The following is a 26,606-nucleotide window of genomic DNA, read 5'->3' on the forward strand; positions in this document are numbered from 1 at the left end:
ACAGTAAACCACAGCAAATAAACCACTTGAAACAAGGAGGGGGCGAGCTGGAATAAAATTGCGAAGTCAGTAGCTGGAATATAATTATAGCAACGCACTCCACTGACAAATCTAAAATGGAACAGACAAATGGATTTAAATGGCAGGCAGGATAAAAGTCTCCATTGAGCAGAATGGGCTGTAATACTGCTAATACATGTTGTATACTGTTCAGTACATACTGTTATCTGTCATGGTCATGAACATTTTCATCAGCTCTAATTTTGAATTTACAGCTGTAGCTGGGGATGTATTGTATGTTACTGACCATACTTGTTTTAAAATGCATGATGTGTGCTTTTTCTATTATCAAATGGGAGTTAAATCTTGTTAAAGTTAGGAAATCTACAATTCAAATACAAAATTAAAAAAAGAAATGTGTTTGCATCAGCACAACTGATAGCCCTCTACTGGAGTAACGCTTTGTCAAAATGTTCCTCCTTTTAATTTTGTTTCATTTTATGTGAAATCCACACATATGGTCCGCATGACACGAAACCAAATAAACCATTTCTGTTCCATCCGGTAAGACAGATACTGAATATCTTCAGAAACAAATAATGTGAACCCCTTGATCTGATTTCTACGTGGCCTTAGTGATGAGAATGCAATCTGACAAACTGAAATGTTTTGATAGCTGCTGAGGTAATTTTTCAGATTTTTTTAATTAAGAATAAATTGCGATCCGCATACTTTTAATCTGAATATCAAAGTTTTGATGTTGGTTTAAGCATACTAAACATGATCACCCTCATCCCTTACATGTTATTTGTAGTGTGATGTGAAGTTCATTCTCAGGTCAAGCAGATGTATTGGAAGAAATGGAAAGCTGAAGGTTGCCTGGCAATGGGCAAGAAACATTCATAAATATTGCATGAGATCTTTTCTAAGGCAGAAATCAATAAGACCTTTTTTATGTAAATTAGGGGTTTTGTTTTATTGTAATGTGTTTTCATGATTGCTGGAACAAAAAAATCGATTTTCATTTTTTTTTTTTTATTATTATTTTGCAGTTGGTAAGTACATTTCATTTTGATTGCAGATTCAAGGTCTCTAGGATGTGTTCCTGTCTCTATGTGCTTTAGAAATTGGCAGTTTTGGCATCAAACTAAACCTCATGCTTCCAGAGCTATGTCTCTAGATACAGCAACCTTGTGCTTAAACCCTTGTTAAATGAGCTTGATGATACAGTACATTTATTAGCTCACTTGGTCTCTCTGAGGACAGTGATGAGAATTCCCAGTTGGTGTTCAGAGAGCTGTGCTCACATAGACTAAGAAATGTGTGAAAATAAGCCATTGAGTGTAAGGTGTGTCAGGACTCAAGGGTAAAAGAAAAAATAATTGTATAATATTGAACATTAGTTGGAGCTCCAACTATCAAAACAAAATGTTCACGTTGTTATCTCATACTTGTAGATTCCCAAGATACTTGTAACACAATTCACAGCCATTTACCGTTCTGGAAAACATAATTACACAAAACACACAAATCTGTTTAGTCATCCCAATGCCCAGTGTGGCATAGACAAAAGTTTTAAAAGCTGGCCTGTGAACAACAACAAAAAAAAATCTATTTGAGTAGTGGCCAGCCAAAGGCACCTGCAAGGATTTCTTTCCATGCATACATTTGAGAATTGGGTTGCATTAGCAGCTCATATTGTTGCCAATTAAAGGGGTGCTGAATTACACAACTCCCTGTTGAGAATTGGCTTAACTTCTGCAGATGGGGTTGGCTTTATTTTCCTGTTGCCATCTATTGCCCTTGAGTGATGCTTGCTACAGTTAGAGAGAAGTGTCCTTAACTTGTACATGGGGGGCAGTGATGAATTACTTTTTATCATTCAGTATTGTTTCACAAACCCTAGACAGTCATTTGGCTGCCATACCAACAGGAATTACCATTTAACCCTTCTGCTACGATGAACATTCCACCTGTTTGAGGTCTGACTGACATAACTTGATTTTTTGGCTGGTGTATCAGGACAAATATCCACCGAAAAGGATACCGTATTATATCTTTCTAAACAGCTGGCTGAGAGAATTAAGAGAATCACTCTATGATGAAATATACCCAACGATTTACCTAGTTTGAATATAAAATAGTTTTAATGTACTAAAATTATTTTTTCTTTAGTAATGTCCATAAGTGTAATTTAGTCATTTTGGGCCAGAAAGCATTCTTGGTTATGTAAAGCAATTTAGTATGCTGTCCGACAGGGGTGCCCAATCCTGGTCCTGGAGGGCCGATGCCCTCCTGGTTTTTGTTCAAACTGTACACTAAATTGATTAATTGGACCAATTAAGCTTCTAATAAGGGCTTGATTGGTCCAATTAAGTAATTTAGGGCACAGTTGCAACAAAAGCCAGGAGGGACATCGGCCCTCCAGGACCAGGATTGGGCACCCCTGCTTTCCGGTAATGCTGCGCTTTAAAATCATGGTATATATGGTATTCAAAACTGAAACCTAAGATCTGCAGCATCTCTTAATGGTGTCTCTATTGGCCTGGGGCTTTAGTGAAATGCATTTTGATTGGAGAGCCATCCCTGAAGTTTATCCTATGAATATTTAGCTACAGTTAATATTTTGTTAATTTATTTTTGGGTTTATAAACATTTTGGACGATTTTAGTATGATTTCTGGTAAGATTGTACTTGTGATCGCCTAATCTCCCAACCAGAAAACAAAAAACTAAAACTCACTTGTCTAGCTTTCTGTCGATTTTAACTTTTACTTTCATTTTGAAAGTATATACAGCCATCCCTGATTTGGCTGTTGGAGATTTTGGAGATGTCAGTCATTTGGTAAGCAACCAATGGATGTTTAAAAAGACTTAAAATAGGCATCTAACTTCACCATTACATCATTGTTCATATAGGAACGATTTCTGGGAGTGCCGTAGCAGAAGGGTTAACTGATAATTCAACAGCTTTCACATGTAACCTGAAGCCAGAAATTTTATAACTGCACATCTCCAAGTGTGACATGCTATAGTTGAATAGTACCATCCCAATGAGTTGCTTAAAAAGAAAACATAATTTAAGGAGTTTTAATGTTTATTTTATTCTGTAAATGTTTAGTCTGAGGTGCATTTTGAATAAAAAAGTTGGTTGTGGTTCACAATCATTTTGTGGTTGCTGTGAGTTTGTATTCCTTGCAGTAATATATAGTATTACTAAGGGATAAGATTTGTACTATGTAAAAAAAATAAAATAAAATAAAAAAATAAGGACCCTGTCAAATCCTCTTGATAGGACAAATACAGAAATGAAAAATGTATGCCATGGTAGATATGATTGCTCGTTATGTCTTACATGGTTGTTGCACTACAGGAATTTATAATGAGGAATAGAGATATATAAAAAAGACATATAAAATGAGGAAGAGAGATACCGTATATATATGTGTATATCTACATGATTTTAAATTGTGATTATTCACTTTAATTCAATATACTGTATCTTTCTCGTTATATGTCTTATTGGTTGTTGCACTACAGGGATTTACCATTTTAAAATTATTATTTATTTGCTGCTAATATATATTACAGCGGTATTCACATTCCCTTATCTAGTGTAATACTGTCGAATATATCCGATCTACTTTAATGTAAATTATACGTACAAAAGTCATTTTAAATTATGCATTTTTGTTCGGCTAATATATCGGATCTAAAGCGATATTCACATAATCTTATCTAGCAGCATAAATCTTATCTACTAATTGATATAAATTATACTTGCAACATTAATTTTAAATTATTTATTGTTCATTAATATATCCGATCTACTTATTTCCTGGCTCGATCTACTTATTTCCTGGCCTAGGCTCGTTTACATTAGAAACAATGGAACCTCCCCTTTAAATTCTAGAGCTTGATCAACTTATTTCCTGATCTATTTATTTCCTGGTACACTGGTACTAAAAATGTCTTTCATGTACAGCAGTTTGGGTGTTGTCCTCTTTATGACTGTAAACCCTGGGCTACATTTTCTAGTCCAGTGCTCTCTGTGAAAGCATTGCACCAGAAGCTTAGTTTATTAGATATTGAGCTCCAGATTAACATATTTATAAGCAATCAACATAGTATTGTATGCCCGTGGAGGAAATACATTGGCACATACCCTTTAAGCTTAAGTAAGTAACCACAAAAACTCGATCTTTTAAGGTGCTCTTTGTCCTGGTTGTAGTTTTTGCAATCGGATGCTATGCCAAGGAAATTGCCAATTAGGATAAATCTTTTTCTTGAATGCCAGTTTTTATTCCAGCAGTGGACCTATCATATGATATGATTTGAAAGATATATTGAAGTGGTCTGGAACAGAATGAATGTGCCTTTATGTTGAGCAAAATAGAGTAGATAATTACAGAAGTGTATCTTAAACCACATTGAATATGATTCTGTTCTACTCAAAAAGCCTGGGTTCTGCATTTATTAAGAACATAAGGACATAAGAAAGTTTACAAAAGAGAGGCCATTTGGCCCATCTTGCTCGTTTGGTCGTTAGTAGCTTATTGATCCCAGAATCTCATCAAGCAGCTTCTTGAAGGATCCCAGGGTGTCGGCTTCAACAACATTACTGGGGAGTTGGTTCTGGGAAGTGTCATTGTCGGTGTTGCATCCTCAAAAAAATCAAGCAGGTTAGTTAGACACGATCTCCCTTTCCTAAAACCATGCTGACTGTCTCCCAGGATACTGTTACCATATCGGTAATTTTCCATTTTGGATCTTATTGTAGTTTACATATCATATAAGTCAGGCTTATTGGTCTGTAGTTACCTGGTTCTGTTTTGTCTCCCTTTTTTTAGATCGGTATTACGTTTGCAATTCTTCAGTCTGTCGGATCAGTGGCTTGCAAATAAGACCTTTCATTTCTTTGAGTACTATTGTTTTTAATAGACAAAAAAAGCAGGTCTGGTAAGTTTTATTATTTGGAGGTATTTATTTTTTTTACCCCTACAGTGTTTATCAATCAGAGCAATCTGTTCTGTTCTTTTTAAAATGAAGCGCCAACAATTATATCTGTACTGTGTTTCTTTTAAGAACTCAACACACTGTATTGACTACAGATGTTTAAATTATATGTGTGTTTTGAAAAAAAAAAAAAAAAATTGGGGGAGGGGGGGATTGTTCTCATGTGGCCAGCACCTGTTCTATAGAAAGTAGTACAATTATGGAAAACTTGGCAGAGATCCCCACTTGCAGGCATAGTTTGAGTGTTAGATTTTGAGATTAGTCTCCATACGCATCATGTTAAACACACCAGAACAACCCTTAGGTGACCCAGCTTCAGTCCCTTGGTGTTCTACTATTAACAATTATGAGCTATTTAAAAAAATAAAATAAAAAAATAAGGAGCATCATGAAAAGGTTTGGGTATAATTGATGAAAGTGAGTCATACTTTCTTTTTTAGGCAACCCCCCAAGAAAATGTGTCCAACTAGTAGAGTTAATAAATACCCTACAGATTAATATTATCATACAGGTTACATTTTGATGGATAGCTAAGATAAGTTACTTGAGTTCAGTAATTTGAACTGCTTTAATCTAGGCCTCATGGGGATCCTGAAAGTAAAAATACAAATCCACAAGGCATTATATCCTTCGATAAAGTTTCCCATAAGACATGCGTTTCCAAATGCCATTTAAAGTTACTTGTGAGTTCAAACTTTGACCTTGTCTCAGCTAAAATAATACTAATTTGATGATTTTCAACTTCTTTTTTTTTTTTTTAGGTCTTGACAACATTTTAATGTATATTTGAAATATAGGGTGTATGGTTAGGGTTTCATGTGACTAACTTTTAACTGTTTTTTTTTTTCTAGTTAGTATTTAATAGTGGACATGCAATGACTATCAGGAATTGTTTAGGTGAAGAAAAGGAGGGTGTCATTTGCATGCTTGAAAAAACATAATGGCCATACACACTGGGAAAGGATTCAAAACCAACAGGTGGATGATCGGTTGCCTGAGATTTGTGGCAAATTTGGAAGGCATTTAAGAGAACCAGAAAACCTTAGTAGTTGGAGACAAAGCCCATATGAGTAGATAAGGATATGTGGTTCTTGTTGATAAAAGCATTTGTACATGTTACCCAAATTGTATGTATGAGAGACCAGCTTTTGGATGTGGTTGTGTGCCTTGTTGATCTAAAACCACTGTTTTGTGGTTTAGATTGAGTTGACTATATATGTTAAAGGGTTCTGTCATATTACAGTCAGCTAGGCTTATTTTCAACTAAACATCGGCTCCACAACTTGCAGTACATCTGTTTTTCAAGCTGCTTTCTCCATATATATCTATAATGGAAACTCAAATATATGTAGGTGACCTGGTCCAATGTTCTCATTCTCATATGCTTCCCTGCTCATGCTCTGAATGTATGTGTCTGCAAATTGCAATACACCTGTTTTTGAGTATTCGTACATGCAGTCCTCTGATTTTAATTACTATGCGATGTCTCCAAGAGACATTTAATGATTGCTGACCACTTTGTTCGAACAACACCAAGAGCACATTGATTAGTGCCATTAATCATTCAATTTTATTGTATTATAATACTCAGGCTCCCTTTGGTACTCTGGTTGTGCAGTATGCTAACAGAGATACCATTTCTACACATGAAGATGCATTAAGTAGCACATTTTAAATATTAATTAATTTCAGTAAAAGCCTTTCCAGCCAGGGGGAACTGTGCTGTAAGAAATTATAGATTATATTGGCTTTGGAGTTGAAATGTTGCCATAAGCAAGTAGCCCGATGTTGCACATTTTAAAAAGGTTGTCCAGAGACAATATTTTAGATCCGTGAATGTGCGAATATATGATTTCTGTCCTCCTTAAAGAATGTTTATCTTTCACTATACTCTATTACTAATCCTTGTTTTGACTAGTTCTACTGGATTTGAATGGGGATTTGCTCCATAAATGAAAGCTGTAAAAGAAACAGCGTGAACATTTTAGTTTGTGTAGCCACCTTCCTGGATATCTGGAAATATAAACCTGTCAAAAAGAAGCATACTTTTTACTGTCCGGTCATTGAAAATGTTACCACAAATTTTTGGAACATGACAATAAAACATTACGTTTAAATTCAATCAAGAGTGCCGCTTTTTTTAGAACAATGCTGAACTGTGTTCAGTACCTTTCTGCTTTTTTTTAGTTTCTTTATGTTCTTTCTTTTAAGGATGAAGAGGTTGAAGTAGATTCCCACACCATGGTAAAGACCAGCTCAGAAAGCGCTGGCACAATGAGGGCTACTAGTACGATGAGCGACGGGGCCCAGACAATGATCGAACACAACAGCACCATGCTGGAGTCTGACCTGGGGACGATGGTCATTAACAGTGATGAGGAGGAGGAAGAGGAGGAGGTGGATGGCACCATGAAAAGTGAGTTGCTCATTTTATCCTGTGTGGTCAAATGCCCTTATCTGGGGCATGTGTGTAGTAGTAGTATGTTATGTAAATATAAATATCGATGCAAAATGTGCACATATTAGGTGTTGAAATTACTATTTGGGATTAATCTTGAGTCCGTAATATGCTTCATCAAATTATAATTTAGAAAATTAAACCCTTAACAATTGAACTTTAATCAACCTGTTTTAAGAAAACAATGGGGCACAGTATAGAATACCAGTGCAATGAGCCGTACATATAAAACATATTCGTTCAGATAAAACTAATGTACATTCTACCTTTCCTGGTTCTCAACATTGTCATGTATGCAGGAGAGTACAATTGAGCTGCTATTAAGGGGGTTCACCACTAGATGGAAGTGTAATACCTTGCTATTTCTCTTTGCAGACACCTAATCAAAATTCAGTCATGAAGTGCAATTGATTATGATTGCCCTAATGCAGTCTTCAATGCCATTACCTTAGGCTTGTGTGCCAAAGCCCCAAAGTAACCTGCACATCGCAGCATGTTTTAAAACAATAATATATTATGGGATACAAATTACCCTGTCTTGAGGCTTGAGAGTTTATTTTACGTACCCTTTTGTGCAATTTGTTTTGCAAAGCTTACCCAGCCAGTGTCAAAGCATCCTATTTAAGATAGTAGCTTCTTATTTTCAAGGTTCAATAAACCCTGCATGCTTAAGGCATTGCTAACTGTTACATTGGCCATTTAACCTAACATGGCTGCCTTATTGAGGTCATATGACATTTTGAAGTTACAGCTGCATGTTTAGTACACAGCAGGATTATTTGATTTTCAACAAGTTCCATGTTGTCCATAGCAGTGATACAGGCCAGGTGCTTTGACATATGGTTTGACATGGTACACAGTTGTATTCTGTGAATTAAAATTCCCTTGCAGGTAGTGTCCAGTGAAAAGTAACACTTTCAGTGCCAGATTCTTTTATAATTGATACAGACCACTTGCTTTCAAATACTGTAGTCTACTTCCTTTAATAAAGTTCTATTACCGGTGGTGTCCAGTCTAAAGTAACCTTTTCAGTGCCACATTATTGTTTAACAGCGGGATATACCAGTGATGCAGATATTTGTCTCAGTTCCATATTACTTCAAGTTTACACTAAACTAGAATTACTTTTCTTTCTAATATCCACATTATTCCTTGCAGATTTTAGACATCGTTTTGAGTCTTAATAACATTCCATCTTTTTCACTGTTCAGGAAGAAATGGCAAAATTAAAAAAAATACTTTCTGAAGTGTACATAAATTTAGGAAAGCTGGCTTTTAAAACTGACAGGCACTCTGTATTTCCTGGTATAATCCTGGATATTGTGCCACTGATAATGTCTCCTGCTGTACAAAACATTAGTTTCAATGGTACTTGGCTAAGGGTACTCAAAGGCTAAGCTGCAAATATCAGGCCATCATGCTGCCTTTGTTCTCCGATATTCTAAAGCACAGCTGGCAGCATCTTTAAGTGGTCCTTGGAGATAGCAGGGTATTGTTGAAGCAGTTGATTTGTTCATTATATTGTGACACTGTAAGCAATATGTGAAAGATTTGTACATTGCTTTTATTTGTACTTGCTTCAATGGGCATTGTTGTCAGTAAAGATAATGTGTCAGCCCTATATATGTGGCTGTTATCAGTGATCCTATCCTTAGAATTATTATTATTATTATTATTATTTATTTATTTATTAGCAGACGCCCTTATCCAGGGCGACTTACAATCGTAAGCAAATACATTAAGTGTTACAATACAAGTAATACAATAAGTGCAAGAAATACAATAACTTTTGTTCAAGCAAAGTACAAGTGTGACAAACCACAATTCAATAATACAGCAGATAATAGTGATAGTTACATCAGGATATGATTAAATACAAAATACTACAGGTTAAACACTTGGCAGATTACAGTATTCTGAAGTACAGGATTAAATGCAGTAAAATAGGGGGCAGATAAGAGCAAAATAAAGCACATTTAAATGAAGGGTGATAGTGTCCCAGGATACAAACAGAGGGGTTCTACAGGTGCTGTTTGAAGAGGTGAGTCTTAAGGAGGCACCGGAATCTGGTCAGGAACTGGGCAGTCCTGACATCTGTAGGAAGGTCATTCCACCTTTGCAGAGCAAGGGTGGAGAAGGAGCGGGCTCTGGAGGCAGGGGAGCATAGTGGAGGTAGAGCCAGTCTTCTAGTGCAGGCGGAGCGGAGAGGTCGTGGGAGTGTAGGGAGAGATGAGGGTCTGGAGGTAGCTGGGTGCAGTCTGGTCAAGGCATCTGTAGGCTAGTACAAGTCTTGAACTGGATGCGAGCGGTGATCGGGAGCCAGTGGAGTGAATTATCTCTTAAGCCTTGTGAAAGCTGTGAGGCCTTAAATCAACGATCTAGGAGAGTATTATTTGTAGTGCTGGGACAAATATCCGAACAAACTTTTTTTTCTTTTTGCAGGGATTCGAACCAAAGCAGAATTTTCGGCTCCAGTTCCTAAAGTTCTGAACTGCTGATTTTGTTCCGTTTTGAATGAAATGAAATACTGGTTAATACTGGTTCAATTTTTTTTCTATTATTATTATTATTATTATTATTATTGTTATTATTTATTTCTTAGCAGACGCCCTTATCCAGGACGACTTCCAGTCGTAAACAAAAATACATTTCAAGAATCACAGTACAAGTATTAATACAATTAAGAGCAAGATAAAATACAATGACTTCGGTTCTAGCAAGTACAAGTATATGACAGGCCAAGTAGGCTATTGTATTGTTGTTCATAGGTTTTCATTTTCTCGAATTAAACAAAAAAGCATAAAATGCAGTAAACTCCAGATAACTCTGCACTTAAAGGGAAAACGGTGTGCCAAGTTATCCGTCTGTATCAATAAATGCACTTACGTCCTGTCTAGAAACAACAATGCATATGTTGCAGCCTTAAAAGAAAATGACAGCAGTCCGCTTCTTTTTTTCTCCATTGCAACTTTCGTTTGCCTCAGTTCGAGTTTACATTTATTTATTTTTTTAACAATTAAAAACAGCAACATTTACTAACAATCTCGATGGGTTAGTGTCCATACATTCAACGTAATAACTTAATGTGATGTTTGTCTGAAATAAGCTCTGCAGCTAATCGAGAGCATGGCTCTATCAAATATGCCGCTTGCTTTTTTTTCTCACTTCTGTTCAACCTTTCAGCTTTGTGGTGTTTTGTCTTTTAAAAAAATCCAGGGCTCTACTCATCTGCTGTATATTTGAAAGGTAATACCCAAAAATCATTTTTGTGACAAACATGTCTTCAAAGCATTATATATTTACCATAACCTGCATATTTCTTATTGTATAGCTACTCTGTTTTAAACAGAAGATATGCAGAAAAAAAATCATCTCAAGTAATCAATTACGTATGAATACTCTTTATTATTAAGCACTAAGGGGAACATTGTTAACATCAGTATGCGCATTTCACAGTAAGACATACAACAAATGTAACAACGGTTCTGAATAATGTTCCTTTAAGGTCTCACTGAAAGCCGGTTAAACTTTTAAATCACACAGTTAGGTTGTGCTGTGTGTATAATCTTGTGGCAGGAATGGCTGACTGGTCTGACGTCACGGCAGAAGAAGGGACAACAAAAACAAAAAGGTATGATGCAGTGGCGCGGCGCCGTTTTATTTAAAGCAACCAAAAATAAAATAAAATATTTAAACAAAAGAACACTTGCTCACAGAGCAAAATAAAAGGGTAAACAAAAACAAATCACGAACACAAAATCCAAAATAAATAAACCATGAACCATACAGGTCAGGCTGGGCAGTCGCTGTCACTGTTCCTGTATGCTATGATTTAGTTTCGTTTTAAGTAACTCCGTCTCCTCTCACACACTCTCTCCTTCTGACACCCACCCCGAGTGCCGAGAGTTGCAGGCTTTTATTAACAGGTGACCATCTCCCGATTAGCAACAAATTAAACCACTTAACTCATTCGGGAGATGGCCACCTTCTGCACAATTAATTACTCCTGGCAGAGGACGAGCACTGATCTCGCCTCTGCCAGGACACGTTTTAAAAAATAAACAAAACAATAACACGGCGCTACGCCGTCATTTAATCAAAACAATAAAACATACGGCGCTCGCCGACATAAATACAATACACTAAAAATAAATAAACACTACAAAACAATCTGCACAGGGGCGGAGGGAGAGACCCCGATCTAAAAATAAATAAACAATGTACAGGGCTGCTCCAAAGTGCTTTCAATTAATAACAAATTGTAGCCTTTTAATTTATAAACAGGTGAGTTTCGCGTGGCCGATACAGATCCACATTATAAACACATAAGCATAACAATAGTGTGTAACGTCTTCAGGTAGGATTAAAAAAAAAATCCCTCTTGTTACAATTCTTTGATCTATTGATATTGAGGTTTTAAAGTTTTAAATTGAGATGAGGCAAAACATACATGATGATAATTAGCCAGTTAAAAGCCGACAATTCCCTTTGAATTGAAAGCAGTCTGCAGAACCTAATGACATCATAATAAGAGCGACACCATGTTCAAATTAAATGTCGGTTCTGTTTTTTTTTTTTTAAACCCTACATGAAGACGTTACACACTATTGTAGTCTGAAACACATTCGAACACAAATCGAATAAACAAATATAGTGCTGATTAGGGTTGCCACCCGACGGTCCGGGAATTGGCATCTGTATCAGGGTGGCAGGAATTAACAAACCCGGACACCCTAATGTCCGGTTTTAAATGAAACACATAAACACCAACCTTCCTTTTAATATTTTTTTTGACAAACCGTATAATGGGACATTTTGGAGTGGAATTTATTTTGGCTTTATTAGCGGGTTGGATTGGATCGCCAATAATACTTCCACCAATCAGAGTGTGGCATACAGTGTGTGATCCCGCCCTCTGACAGACTGGTGGTGTTATGCAGCACAGGTTAAAGAAGCACATGCTGGACAAGGGAAAGAATGTGTCGGATGTCAAAGTGAATATGAGAACATGAGACTGGTAGTAAGTGATTAAGCCAGTTTGCTTCACTTAAAAGCAGACCGGACATGTGTAAGCTGCACCTGCTACTGTGGTACCTGTAGGCTCTTTTAGGTTAAGCAGTTTTGTGGGTTGTTTTTTTTTTTTTTTTTTACAAGGGATTAATTAAGTAGCAGCCAAAATTGTTTATGCCAGACGTGATAGAAAATCTGTAACAATTTGCTTTGGACTGTTACTGTCGATGCATGTAGATACTACTATCCACTGTGCAGGTATTGCAAAGTCCCTAAACAGTATGTTAAAATAAATTAGTTCTGCACCGTACAAAAAAAAGCTTTTTATTTTGCCAGTGTTTGCTAGTCTATTAAACAGTTTTAAATTTAAAGTGTTTTAGTTTTGGCTTTGTTAAAGTTTTCACATGTGCAATACTGCTCTACAATCACTACATGATACTGTAATCATTCCACTTTGTTATGCTAATGAACCATAGCTACGTTTTAAAACTGAGTTATGCCTATCATTAAAGTGTACTGCAGTTAATAATCCTTTCCAATTACTGATATCTTAAAATTGAAGGGCCGTATAAGCATGATAAATATTGGAACTCATTTTTAGAAGGCCTTCTTTGTTGTTCTCCAAGTTGCTGCAGTGACATTGTAGATGCTATAACTAGTTACTATAAATTAGATACTGTTTTAGCAGACACATTTCATTAAGTAAACGTGTTTTGAATGTTTTTTAAATTAAAAGTAGAACATTTCCAGTTATACGGTACATTAGTTGCTAAAGGATTTCCACTATCTTATTAGAAATGTAATGTTTAGCACTGATCTGTACATTCTACTGTGCCTCAAGCATTTGAATAATGTTGTACATTTCACTGATCTGTGTGTGATTAAATACATAACCTTTGCAGTAAAAATATGGGTTACTTATGATATATTATGGTAATTAAACCACGTATATGCGTGCGTGCATGTATAAACATTGCATATTTAGCGGTAGCCATTAGGAGCATTGAAAAACCCGAACCAAATTTGAGTTCATTTTGACACATTTTGTCTCTTTTTACCAACACACAACCAATAGTGCAGTAGTTTTTAAAGTCTGTTAATAACGTTTGTTAATATTTATTAATGGGGGGTGGCGAAATTTGCCATGACACAATGGCTGTAAAATAATTCTGACCTTCACAAACAGGCTTTACAGGCTCAGAAATTATTTGTAAAAAAAAAAAAAGCACGTAGACAGGATCGTCACTTCAGAAATTGGATTGATTTACTACAGCTTTACTCATCATGACAGCTACTTGTCTGAGGTAAGATTAGCCTCTAACCTACCATGATATAGCTACTATTTTCGTGTTTGCTAGAACTATTAAGAGCACAATATTCTGTATACTGCATGATTATTGATTTGTACCGAGATCTGGTGGTAGTTTGTTAAACTGTATAACAGTATACTGCAGTTTTGATAGAGCTAGGCTGACTGAGAAATATGTCCGGTTTTGGTCTGTGGAAAAGGTGGCAACCCTAGTGCTGATCTGCCCAACACAAGTAGCAATTGCTTTTCCTTCCGTTTTACTTTCGGTTTTGTTTTTCCAGTCTCTCTCACACATTCCTCCTCGAACACACACCCAAAACATAGAAAAATACAGGCTTATATACACGTACACCAGGGGTGAAATTCTCAACAAAAAAGTGCAGGTACTCATATGCAGAGATGGGTGTAAACATTTTAATAATTGAGACAATTTGAATGGCAATGAATAAATACTTTTAAAAATGTATGCATATTGGTACATTTATAAATACATAATAAGCCTTAAAAATAACTGATCAATTATAACCAATTCACCATAAGCAAAGAAGCTGAAAATACTGAAAGCTTTGTACCCTTTATTTGTATTACACAGTCTTGTATTGTAAGAACATTAAAAAAGGATACAAACGAGAGGAGGCCATTCGGCCCATCTTACTCGTTTGGTCGTTAGTAGCTTATTGATCCCAGAATCTCATCAATCAGCCTCTTGAAGGATCCCAGGGTGTCAGCTTCAACAACATTACTAGGTAGTTGGTTCTGTGTAAAAAAAGTGCCTCCTATTTTCTGTTCTGAATGCCCCTTTATCTAATCTGCATTTGTGACCCCTGGTCCTTGTTTATTTTTTCAGGTTGAAAAAGTCCCTTGGGTCGACATTGTCAATACCTTTTAGAATTTTGAATGCTTGAATCAGATTGCCGCGTAGTCGTCTTTGTTCAAGATTGAATAGATTCAATTCTTTTAGCCTGTCTGCATCATCTTTGCACTCTTTCTAGAGCAGCAATATCCTTTTTGTTGTGAGGTGACCAGAACTGAACACAATATTCTAGATGAGGTCTTACTAATGCATTGTAAAGTTTTAACATTACTTCCCTTGATTTAAATTCAACACTTTTCACAATATATCCGAACATTTTGTTGGCCTTTTTTATAGCTTCCTCACATTGTCTAGATGAAGACATTTCTGAGTCAACATAAACTCCTAGTGCTTTTTCATAGGTTCCTTCTTCAATTTCAGTAACTCCCATATGGTGCAGTACTTTACACTTTTCTCTATTATTTGCCATGTGTCTGCCCAGTTCTGAATGCTGTCTAAATCATTTTGAATGACCTTTGCTGCTGCAACAGTGTTTGCCACTCCTCCTATTTTTGTGTCGTCTGCTTACTATACCAGAATCTAAGTCATTAATGTAGGTTAGGAAGAGCAGAGGGCTTAATACTGATCCCTGTGGTGGTACTCCACTGGTTACCTCGCTCCATTTTGAGGTTTCTCCTCTAATCAGTACTTTCTGTTTTCTAGATGTTAACCACTCCCTAAGTCAGGCTTATTGGCTGTAGTTACCTGGTTCAGTTTTGTCTCCCTTTTTGTGGATCGGTATTATGTTTGCAATTTTCCAGTTTGTCAGTACAACCCCTGTGTCAAGAGACTGTTGCATGATCTTGGTTAGCGGTTTGTAAATAACTTCTTTCATTTCTTTGAGTACTATTGGGTGGATATCATCCGGCCCAGGGGATTTGTTTATTTTAAGAGCTCCTAGTCCTTTTAACACTTCTGCCTCTGTTATGCTAAAGTTATTTAAAACTGGATAGGAACAGGTCGACATGTGGGGCATGTTGTCTGTGGCCTCTTGTAAAAACGTGTGAAAAGTAATCATTTATATTTGCTATTTTTTTTCTTCATCTATGATTTTGCCATTTGTGTCTCTTAGACATTTAACCTCCTCTTTAAATGTTCTCTTGCTGTTATAATATTGGAAAAACATTTTGGAATTGGTTTTAGCCCCCTTAGCAATATTGATTTCTATCTCTCTTTTGGCCTTTCTAACTTCCTTTTTGACTTGTGTTTGCAGTTCCAAGTACTCTTTCTGTGTACTTTGTTTTTGGTCCCTTTTAAACGCTCTGTAAACTGCCTTTTTTCGCTGAATATTTTTTTTTAAATTAATCTATTAAACCATTTTGGCCATTTTTATTTTAGATTTAGATTTGTCTACTTTTGGGATGTAATTGTTTTGCGCCTCTAGTACTACATTTGAAAAAAAAACAGCCATCCTTTTTCTGTGGATGTTTTCTCTATTTTACTCCAATCTACTTCTGTTAGTCTCTGTTTCATCTTCATAGTTTGCTTTTCTAAAATTGTAAACCTTAGTCATTACTTTTGGGGTTTTAAAAAACACTTCAAATGAGACCATGTTGTGGTCTGAGTTTGCCAATGGCTCTCTGACCTCTGACCTCTGTTTTAGTTATTCTGTCTTCGTTATTTGAAAAAGACTAAATCAAGGCATGCCTCCCCTCTAGTCGGTGCCTTGACAAATTGCGTTAGGAAGCAGTCATTTGTCATTTCCACCATTTCAATTTCGTCCGTCGTGCTCCCAACCAGGTTCTCCCATTTTATATGGGGAAGTTGAAATCCCCCATTAGTATGGCTCCTCCTTTGCTACACACATTTCTAATCATTGTATAACAGATTATTTTGCTCGGCATCTGAATTTGGCAGTCTATAGCATGCTCCTATTATTATTCCTTTTGAATTTGTGTCCATTATTCTGACCCGTATTGATTCGGCATTGTTTTCTTTGTCCAGATTTACCACCTGGGCTTCAAGACTATTTCTTATGTATAGTGCTACCCTTCCACCTCTTCTGTCCTGCCTGTCTTTCCTATACAGTGTATACCCACTAATATTATATTCGGCTCAGACAACCAAGTTTCTGTAACACCTATCACATCGTAGTTACTTGTTAGTGCAGTAGCTTCAAGTTTGATCATTTTGTTCTTAGACTTCTAGCATTTAGATAAATACATTTAATGGCTGTCTTACCTGAGTTGTTGCCCTTGTTTTGATGTAGTCTCCCGTCTGTTTTTTTGTTGATTTCTCCTCCCTTTCTAGTTTTAAATGCTTTTGAACCTCCTCAAGTATTTTTTCCGAGGAGATTGGTTCTCTTTTTATTTGTGTGCAGTCTGTCCCGCCTGTATAGATAGTTCTTGTTGTAGAATGTGGTCCAATGTTCAAGGAAGGTGAAGACATCCTATGTGCACCGCGATTTTAGCCATGCATTTTGATTATTTATTTCCAGCTGTCCGTATGGTCCTTTTGCAAGGTGCCGACAGTATCCCAGAAAATACCAAAGTTTTGGTATTGTCTTTTAACACTAGAAGGACCGGAGATATACTCATACCTAGAAGCCCCGCAGTAGTCTTTCTGACGGCTGTATTAAAAAACTGTAAATAGTATAACGAAAGGAGATGTATTTAGTTTTTTTCTTGAGTACGTCACATAAATATCTGAACAACCGAAGCATATTATATACATACACATATGAACATTTATTTTACAAATCAAAACAAGAAAATGTAAATGAATAAGCATCTGAACACACATCGTTTTACAACATACATTTTTTTATCCTTTCTCTGCCTATCTGGATCCAACTGTTTCGACCCTCTTCTATCTTGCTGGTGACTTTCTGTCTGTTGGGGGTACAAACTTCCAAGAATTTTGGGTTTGTCAGCTCCTCAAGCTCCAGTAGCTCTCTCATTTCTTGCAGCTCCAATTCTAGCATGCTTACTAGTTGAAGCAAGTCCTGGATTTTGCAGCACTTTACACACACTTGGTTTAGCTCTGCTGGGTTTTCTCGAATTTCCCACATCATGCAGGTGTCACAGGTTACTGGTTTGAAGGCCATGATAATTATTAGTATTATTTTTTTTGTAAGTTTAACTGCTACTGTAATATAACACTTAAACCTTAAATGACAAGCATTAAGAAATAGTACACTATGAGGTTACTGCTGTAGAGAGGGAGTTTTGTTTCAAAGGGATGATGTTATAAAAAAAAATGGTATGTAAAAAAAAACCTCAAATGTATTATGTAACAGGCACTACTATGACTACTAATGATGTACTTGGCTATTTTAATCTCCATAGTATTCTCTGAAATCATCCCCATACTTTCCAGACCCTGGGTACTCAACTACAACATGACCTGGCCATGCTACAATAATAGCCTTGGATTAGAACATATATCCCTGTTTCTTTTATTTATTTTGTACTTTATTACTTCTCTTACAATAATATGTTGTGTGATTCTCTGTTGTGTTTCTGTGTAGATTAATTACCATGATCTATTCCAGAAAAAAAAAATTCAGGCAGAAATAGTATAACAGTAGATTTTTTTTATTTTATCCCAGGCATTGTGGTTTCTGCACAAGAAACAAAATGACAAATGACAAATTTTCAAAAAGTAATATCATTACTGTGGTTTACTTCTGCCTTTTTTATTAGATGTGCATGCAAGTGAAAACTCACAAACTCAATATACTCTTCAAAATGTTTTAGAAAAGGGGGCATTGTAAAAAGAAAAAAACACCTCACTGTTTTTGTTTTTGTTTATTTCAGTCAACATAACAGAAAATACTAGGATCACAACAAAACAAAATGTTGATCAGTATACTTAACAAAACTTCCAAACTGCACTGAAAGGAACATTTCCTCAAAGTATGTTATACATTTGTTGAGGTGAGGTGGGGTCACAGGGAACCTTTTGTGTATCTTGAAGAATTTAGTGAACCAGTCAAGCTACAAGGCTAGATCCGCCCCTGTTAATCAGTAATTAATTGATTGTGTTCATTGTTAAATAAAACCAAAATCCTACAAGTTTCATATTCTACTTTTGTGTGTGTGTTTTGCGCCACAGATAGGGGGTGCAGTAGATTTTTAAGAAGGACAAGTAGATTTTTTTTTTTACATTTTGTCCCTTACACAAGTTTTTCTTTTTTTTTTTTTTTTTCAAAAATGGCAAACCCCTGATACTACTTATATTATTTTTAAGTTAAACATAGAAATATCTATATATTAGTAATTTATGACAGAATGCAACATAATTACATAAAACAATTAAAATGAACACTTAGGCCTAACAACTAGCAGACCTAAGCGCTTCACTTGCCACATATACTTTTACAGATTGTTTTCTGTGTACATAACTTAATAAGTTAACAGTACCTGTTTATTTTGTGCAAATACAAAACTGATCACATAACCTGGATCCAGCAGGTAGCTGACCGAAAGGTGGAAACCTAAACTGAAGGCAAATGTAGTGCTATTTGATTTGTGGGCTACTACAAAAAAGCAAGCTAAATGTAATGTTGAATTTCATGAGCTGGCTGTGATGTGTGCTTTGTCGTTGACCAATGAGGTGTAAGACCATGGGAAGAGCGCTTTTTTCAAATTATTGCATGTTTGAAAACAATGGAGAGAGACAGAAACAACAAGCTGAAAGGAAACAAAAAAAATGTTATTAACCGATTTAAACAAAATCTTGAATGTTGTTTTCGTTCCAGGACGTAATAAATTAATTTTGTTTCGTTTTTTGTTTCTGTTTCATGAGTAATTATTATTTTTTTTTTTCCGCTTATCGTTCCTGTTCCGTTTCGAATCCCTGAATCGAAGGCAAAAAACAATATGGTCGTGTCTGTCAGAAATTATTTTATCTATTTGAGATTTTATATATATTGTCGTGGAGGCCGGCGGCCGGATTTACACTCCTGGAGCCACTGCTCACTTTCCCTTGCTTGTCACCTGCTTGCTATTGTCACTGCTGCTGCTGTGAGTGGGGGGCACATCCTGCTGGCACCGTCATGGCAGTCGCAGAGCAGTGGGGGGCTTTCTCCTGGGGTGCCCTGACTGTCAGCTAAGATCAGCCTGCGCGCTGGTGAGTGTTGCTGTTCACTGTATTTGCTAAATAAGAGATCTATCTATTTTGTAAGATAAGTTGTACACTGTACACTTGGATTCTTACCACTGATATATATATATATATATATATATATATATATATATATATATATATATATATATATAGAAAGTCTACACCCCCTTTCAAAATGTTCACCTTTGTTGCCTTATAGCCTGGAATTAAAATGCATTAAAATCTTTTTTTTTTTTTCATTTATGTACACATCCTACCACACAACTTCCAAGTGAAAAAAATATTCTAGAAATTTGTAGAAAATTAATTAAAAATAAAAACTGAAATAGCTTGGTTGGATAAGTGTCCACCCCCCTTGTAATAGCAATCCTGAATTAGCTCAGGTGTAACCAATTGCCTTCAAAATCACACACCAAGTTAAGTGGCCTCCACCTGTGTTAAATTGTAGTGATTCACATGATGTCAGGATAAATTCAGCAGTTCCTGTAGGTTCCCTTTGCTGCGTTGTGCATTTCAAAGCAAAGACTCAACCATGAGCACCAAGGCGCTTTCAAAATAACTCCGGGACAAAGTTGTTGAAAGGCACAGATCAGGGGATGGGTATGAAAAAATATCAAAGGCCTTGAATATCCCTTGGAACACGGTCAAGACGATTATTAAGAAGTGGAAGGTGTATGGCACCACCAAAACCTTGCCTAGATCAGTCCGTCCCTCCAAACTGGATGACCGAGCAAGAAGGAGACTGATCAGAGAGGCTACCAAGAGGTCAATGGCAACTTTACAAGAGCTAAGGACTTTTATGGCCAAGACTGTTCTGTAGCCATGTGGCAAAAAGTTTTGTGGTCTGACGAAACTAAAATGGAACTTTTTGGCCTAAATGCAAAGCGTTATGTTTGGCGCAAACCCAGCACAGCGCATCACCCAAAGAACACCATCCCTACTGTGAAGCGTGGTGGTGGCAGCATCATGTTATGGGGATGTTTCTCATCGGCAGGGACTGGGGCACTTGTCAGGATAGAAGGGAAAATGAATGGGGCAAAGTACAGAGATCTCTGTCCACTGCTGCATCCTCCAGTGCCACGGTCTACGCTCCGGTCGCCCCTGTCGAACCGTTGGGTCCCCTTGTCGCCGGTGCGCGGTCCTTACCTGGCTGAGCCGGGATGTGGACCGATCCACCCTCAAGCCTGCCCGTGGAAGAGGGCAAGAAAGGACATTTATGGACTTGAGGGTGGGTGGTTGTGTTTTAGGGGAGGAGGTGGCCGTCTCGTGGCCTGTGTCTTGTAAAGACAAGGGGGGGGGTATGTGAGATAGAGGGTTGTGAGAGACAGCAGGGAGGGGGTTAAAACCTCCCTGCTATAGAAATGCACCGTTTTGATTTGTGTTGCTTTATTGTTTCATTTGATTTTCATTTGATTTCTTAATTGTTTCTGCTTTTTCAGTTAATCCGTTTTGTTAAGTGTCTTATTGTTTAGTTTAATTGTTTAATTGTTTTATTATTAATTATCATCCGCACCTGGGCGTTATTGGAAATTAGGCCCAGGTGCGGGGTTTAAAAGGAGAGCAGGCAGTCTGCTCGGGGCTGCTGAGTAGAAGGAGGCAGAAGGAAGGTGCTCTGCTTCCTGGCAGTCCCGAGGAAAAAGGTACAGTGCAAACCTGTGTGGTTAAGTTTTGTGGAACAGGGAAACGGCTTAGCCGTCCTGTGATAGTTAGGTTCCTGCGTGTGTAGTTAGTGCTCAGAAAGAGCTAGGTGTTTATTTTTGTGCTTTGTTTTACGTTTGTGTTTATTAAAAAAATAGCGCAACCGCGCTGAAAAAAATCCATTTGAGTGTCCTGGGTCGTGTTTTTAAAGGGGCAACGAACCCGAGTGGGTGAGTCTTTTACATATGGTGGCAGAGAGTGTGGGCGCCCCTAAGACTCAGAAAATGGATTTACTGCAGATGATTGAGCAGATTACAAAGAAGGCTGTTGCTCAGAGAGAGCAACTTGGGAGATGGGAGAGAGAGATGGGGTTGGCCCCAGGGAAGAAAAGGGAGCCAACAGAATTGGAGCTGCTGCTCCAAGAATGGGAGCGGGCTAGCGGAGCTCCGCAGCCTCCCGAGCCAGAGGGGGAGGAGCCGCCGCTGCCAGAGCCTAGAGAGGAGGAGCTGCCGCTGCCGGAGCCCAGAGGGGAGGAGCCGCCGCTGCCAGAGCCCAGAGGGGAGGAGCCGCCGCTGCCAGAGCCTAGAGAGGAGGAGCTGCCGCTGCCAGAGCCCAGAGGGGAGGAGCCGCCGCTGCCAGAGCCCAGAGGGGAGGAGCTGCCGCTACCAGAACCCAGAGGGGAGGAGCTGCCGCTGCCAGAGCCCAGAGGGGAGGAGCCGCCGCTGCCAGAGCCCAGAGGGGAGGAGCCGCCGCTTCCGGAGCCCAGAGGGGAGGAGCCGCCGCTTCCGGAGCCCAGAGGGGAGGAGCCGCCGCTTCCGGAGCCCAGAGGGGAGGAGCCGCCGCTTCCGGAGCCCAGAGGGGAGGAGCCGCCGCTTCCGGAGCCCAGGGGGGAGGTGAAAAGTATACCTCCACCACAGCCCCGACCACCGCCCCTACGGTCCAGTCCGGCACCGCTGCGTCCAGTCCCTCACCCCTTGCTCCAGGACACCCGGCCGGTCTTCCCGGACCTTCCTGCGCTGGACCTAGAGCCCAGGAGTCTGCAGCACTGGCCACAGCTTTTCCCCTGGGTCCCTGCTCCGCTCTCCCCGAGCACCCAGACGTCGCTGGGCTGCTGCCAGACGTCGCTGTCGCTCCCCCTGTTCGCTGCTTCGCTTCCCCTGGGTGATCGGACATCACTGCGCCGGTTCCCAGGGGAAGATCTCTGTCCACTGCTGCATCCTCCAGTGCCACGGTCTACGCTCCGGTCGCCCCTGTCGAACCGTTGGGTCCCCTTGTCGCCGGTGCGCGGTCCTTACCTGGCTGAGCCGGGATGTGGACCGATCCACCCTCAAGCCTGCCCGTGGAAGAGGGCAAGAAAGGACATTTATGGACTTGAGGGTGGGTGGTTGTGTTTTAGGGGAGGAGGTGGCCGTCTCGTGGCCTGTGTCTTGTAAAGACAAGGGGGGGGGGTATGTGAGATAGAGGGTTGTGAGAGACAGCAGGGAGGGGGTTAAAACCTCCCTGCTATAGAAATGCACCGTTTTGATTTGTGTTGCTTTATTGTTTCATTTGATTTTCATTTGATTTCTTAATTGTTTCTGCTTTTTCAGTTAATCAGTTTTGTTAAGTGTCTTATTGTTTAGTTTAATTGTTTAATTGTTTTATTATTAATTATCATCCGCACCTGGGCGTTATTGGAAATTAGGCCCAGGTGCGGGGTTTAAAAGGAGAGCAGGCAGTCTGCTCGGGGCTGCTGAGTAGAAGGAGGCAGAAGGAAGGTGCTCTGCTTCCTGGCAGTCCCGAGGAAAAAGGTACAGTGCAAACCTGTGTGGTTAAGTTTTGTGGAACAGGGAAACGGCTTAGCCGTCCTGTGATAGTTAGGTTCCTGCGTGTGTAGTTAGTGCTCAGAAAGAGCTAGGTGTTTATTTTTGTGCTTTGTTTTACGTTTGTGTTTATTAAAAAAATAGCGCAACCGCGCTGAAAAAAATCCATTTGAGTGTCCTGGGTCATGTTTTTAAAGGGGCAACGAACCCAAGTGGGTGAGTTCATTCACAATATATATATATATATACACACACACAGTTGGAGTCAAAAGTTTACATACACCAATGGAAATTTCATGTTCGTCCCAGCACTAGTTATTTCTGGAAAAGCTTTCTGTTCATTTTCTTATTTGCTCAGAATTTTATTCAAAATAATTAATGTAGTTTGATATTACTCAAACCTTTTAATGTAATCCCTTAATCAGCTTTGCAAATCTATTTGTGTTCTTGACGCTGCAGCCTGACTGAAGTGAATGACAAAGCAGTCAGTTGTAATATTAGACTGAGCATTTATAGGCTTCAGTGATGCAGTAAACGTCTTTAATGGACCTGTGGCAGAGCTAAAGCCCTGCACATGTGTATATAGTTTAATTTGTGTATTTTGTTAGAGTTCTTTCCTGTTTATTTTTGTAAATAATTAAAGCCAGACGCTCCACTAGACATATGCTACTAGCCTGTTTACAAGGAATCGCAGCCAAGGATTGGACAGCTGTGCTTCCTTGACCGGCTGCTGGGTGTCTCCCAGTGGAGTGTCTCACGATACCGGGGTCAGTAGACACACATCCGGGCTGTGAGTCAAGGAACAGGACGGTCTACACTACCCCGGACAACAATCCTAGCTTAAACCAAACCTCCAACCACTGTGTGTGGAACCGGGATCGTGGTTTTAACCCTACACATAGTAGGGATTAGTTTAGGGATTTTAAGTCCCATGTGAAAGTTTGAGTGTGTGTGTCAGTGGGACCTCCTAGAACAGAGGATCAGCGCTTGCTGTCTTTAACGGCACCTTATATTTTCTAGTTATGTTTTTGTTTTACCTGTTTTGTTCATTTCCTGTAAGATGTGGTAGTCAAAGGTTGTTTCTTTTTTGTTTTTTTTTCTCAATGTAAATGAACCCTGAGTGCCTGTGTGGCGTTTAACAACTTCCTGTCTCTCCCAATCGGTCAGTGGATAAGCCACACCTACTGTATCACAGGACCACATAATGGAATATTTTGAAAATTAAGTGATTTTAAAATGATTTTGTATCTGGATTATATAATGGCAAGATGACATTGTCTGTGCTGCAGCACCTGACTGGGATGGAAAGTGTCTTGCCTCGCGGTGCTTATATCAGATACTTTTACATGGACATCTAACAGTGATTTTATCTGTGACCTAGCTAAGGATTGTTCAGTTAATACTTGATATTTAATAATCATGTACACTTTCAGGATAAAAGATATTCAAATCAATCCTGGCAATTTAAAAGATTGGGCAAAACCAATAGTTTGTTAATAAACACAATGGTTAACAAGTTAATTGGCTGAAGAAGACCTGAGCTATAAATAGTTGACTACAGATACATTTTAAGGTATGTTTCAGAATTCTTGCAGGCAAAAGCTTGCAGGAGAAAACCATAAGATATAATCAACTACCGGTACTTCTCAAAGTATAATATACTGTACCATCTAACTGTGTAATTAATCATCAGCAGCTACATTCATATTTTGTCATTTGTTTCAGTATATGCTGAATTCCATTAGTAAGGTGATGCCAACTTTGGAAAACCCTCTAATGAGTAGTCTGAGAAACTGAACTGTGGATACAGGTATCATAGATCAAATGTTGCTAAATGCTGAAGACTATTCATTAAACTCATATTACTATCTTGGCAGTCTTTCAGCTGAAATTGATAGAATTAAGACAAAACACGGGTAGAGGCATTACTAATAATTGCCACTTAACTGAAATGATCTAGCGGTCTGCCTGCAGCATTAATATTCAGAATGTGTACAGATTAGATTTAGACCTGCTTTGAAGGACTAAGTGGCTATACCTTTTATTTATTTTTCTCAATAGTATAACCTCATAATCCACTCTGGCATTATGAAAACACATGAAAGGGCGGTTGTCCAATCATCAGCCTTGTAGACACCTTTTATGAAAACCTCAGCTATTCAAATATAAAAAATCCAGTAAAGGACAGAAGTGACCATTCTTTCTGCTCAGTAATTTCAGCTCCATAATCCGTAACTGTTCTTGGTGATCCATCAGACTTTCCTACACTACTGTGCTCTGCTCTGCCACTCCTTCATTATCGGACCATCCCTCACTTGTGATAGAATCATTTTATAGGCTTCACTGTAGGTTCATGTGAATACAGTAGGAGCTGGGGCTTGTAGTTGGGTGTGCACTTTTGAGAAAAAGCAGTTAATCCTTTGGTTTCATAAGCCCCTAAAGAAGTTAAAATACAAGATGTGGTGGCCAAGATGTTTTATACATTACTGCATTACTATACACCAGCATGATAAATTATGATAGTAACGAAGAGCACATTTAAGCACAGATTTTTTTCTTCTTTCTCTTCTGCTGTTTTTCTAAAATAGTCTTGTGTGCAAGTCCATGAGCTTATCTCGCACAGTACTTTGACTAGTTTCCTATAAAAGTGTGTTTTAGCCATCCTCACACTCATACACAACGTTACAAGTTATTTTACACAAGTAGTTTTAAATACCTGTACTATGATGCAATACCCAGCTGCCTTCAATGGCATTATCAATAGCATGGGCAATTAAGAGGCAAGTTACAGTATTAGAAATGGTACTCTACCTGCTCTATGTAGGGGATTCCACTGATTTCCCACTGGAAGACAGGCAAGCAAGGTTAAACCCAAGGTGGCTTTATCTGCAAAATAATTTATTGGAAGCTTTAAAAATGGAATCACAGACGAGACCTTAACAGACAATAAATTAAGGTCAAACAAGCCTAGCAATAGCCAATTTGTCATTTTGGTCCGATTTGGGGAGTATATTGTAACATATTCCAAGATATTGAATTATTAATCGCATAACGTTCCTTTAATGATATACAGCACATATGAGTTTGCATATACTTTACATTAAAACCCATACAGTACTAACACTGGACTTGCTGACTAAGACACAGTGGCGGTCACGGATATCAGCACATGGATGCTGTTTAAATAGGACCAATTAATTATAAGTTATTGCATGATATTTAAAGCGATTGGCTTTACCTGCAGTTCTGCAGGAGAAGGTCATGAGCTTAAGTCTCCAGTCTGCCGGTCTAACTGGAGGTATTTTCAGTTTTTGTAAAACTACACTGTTTGTATATAACAGATCTTCCTATTTCATCTACTGTTTTTGCTGCTGTTCGAATTACACCAAAATATGAAATGAATTGTTGTTGTAGTCTGTTTTTTAGTCATAAGCCGATGTGTCTGTATATC

The 26,606-nt window shown here is 38.3% G+C and overlaps 1 protein-coding gene across 1 annotated transcript in view; it reads left to right on the forward strand.

Annotated features, from left to right (window-relative positions):
- The window catches only part of LOC117400326 (serine/threonine-protein kinase 3), a 140,308-nt gene that overhangs the window by 80,679 nt on the left and 33,023 nt on the right, over positions 1-26,606 (forward strand). The window contains exon 9 of the mRNA XM_034000121.3: positions 7,227-7,431. Coding sequence (XP_033856012.1) covers positions 7,227-7,431 — 205 coding nt within the window. The remainder of the gene's footprint in view (positions 1-7,226; positions 7,432-26,606) is intronic.

The sequence above is a fragment of the Acipenser ruthenus genome, chromosome 4, assembly GCF_902713425.1.
Source record: "Acipenser ruthenus chromosome 4, fAciRut3.2 maternal haplotype, whole genome shotgun sequence".
Classification (NCBI taxonomy): domain Eukaryota; kingdom Metazoa; phylum Chordata; class Actinopteri; order Acipenseriformes; family Acipenseridae; genus Acipenser; species Acipenser ruthenus.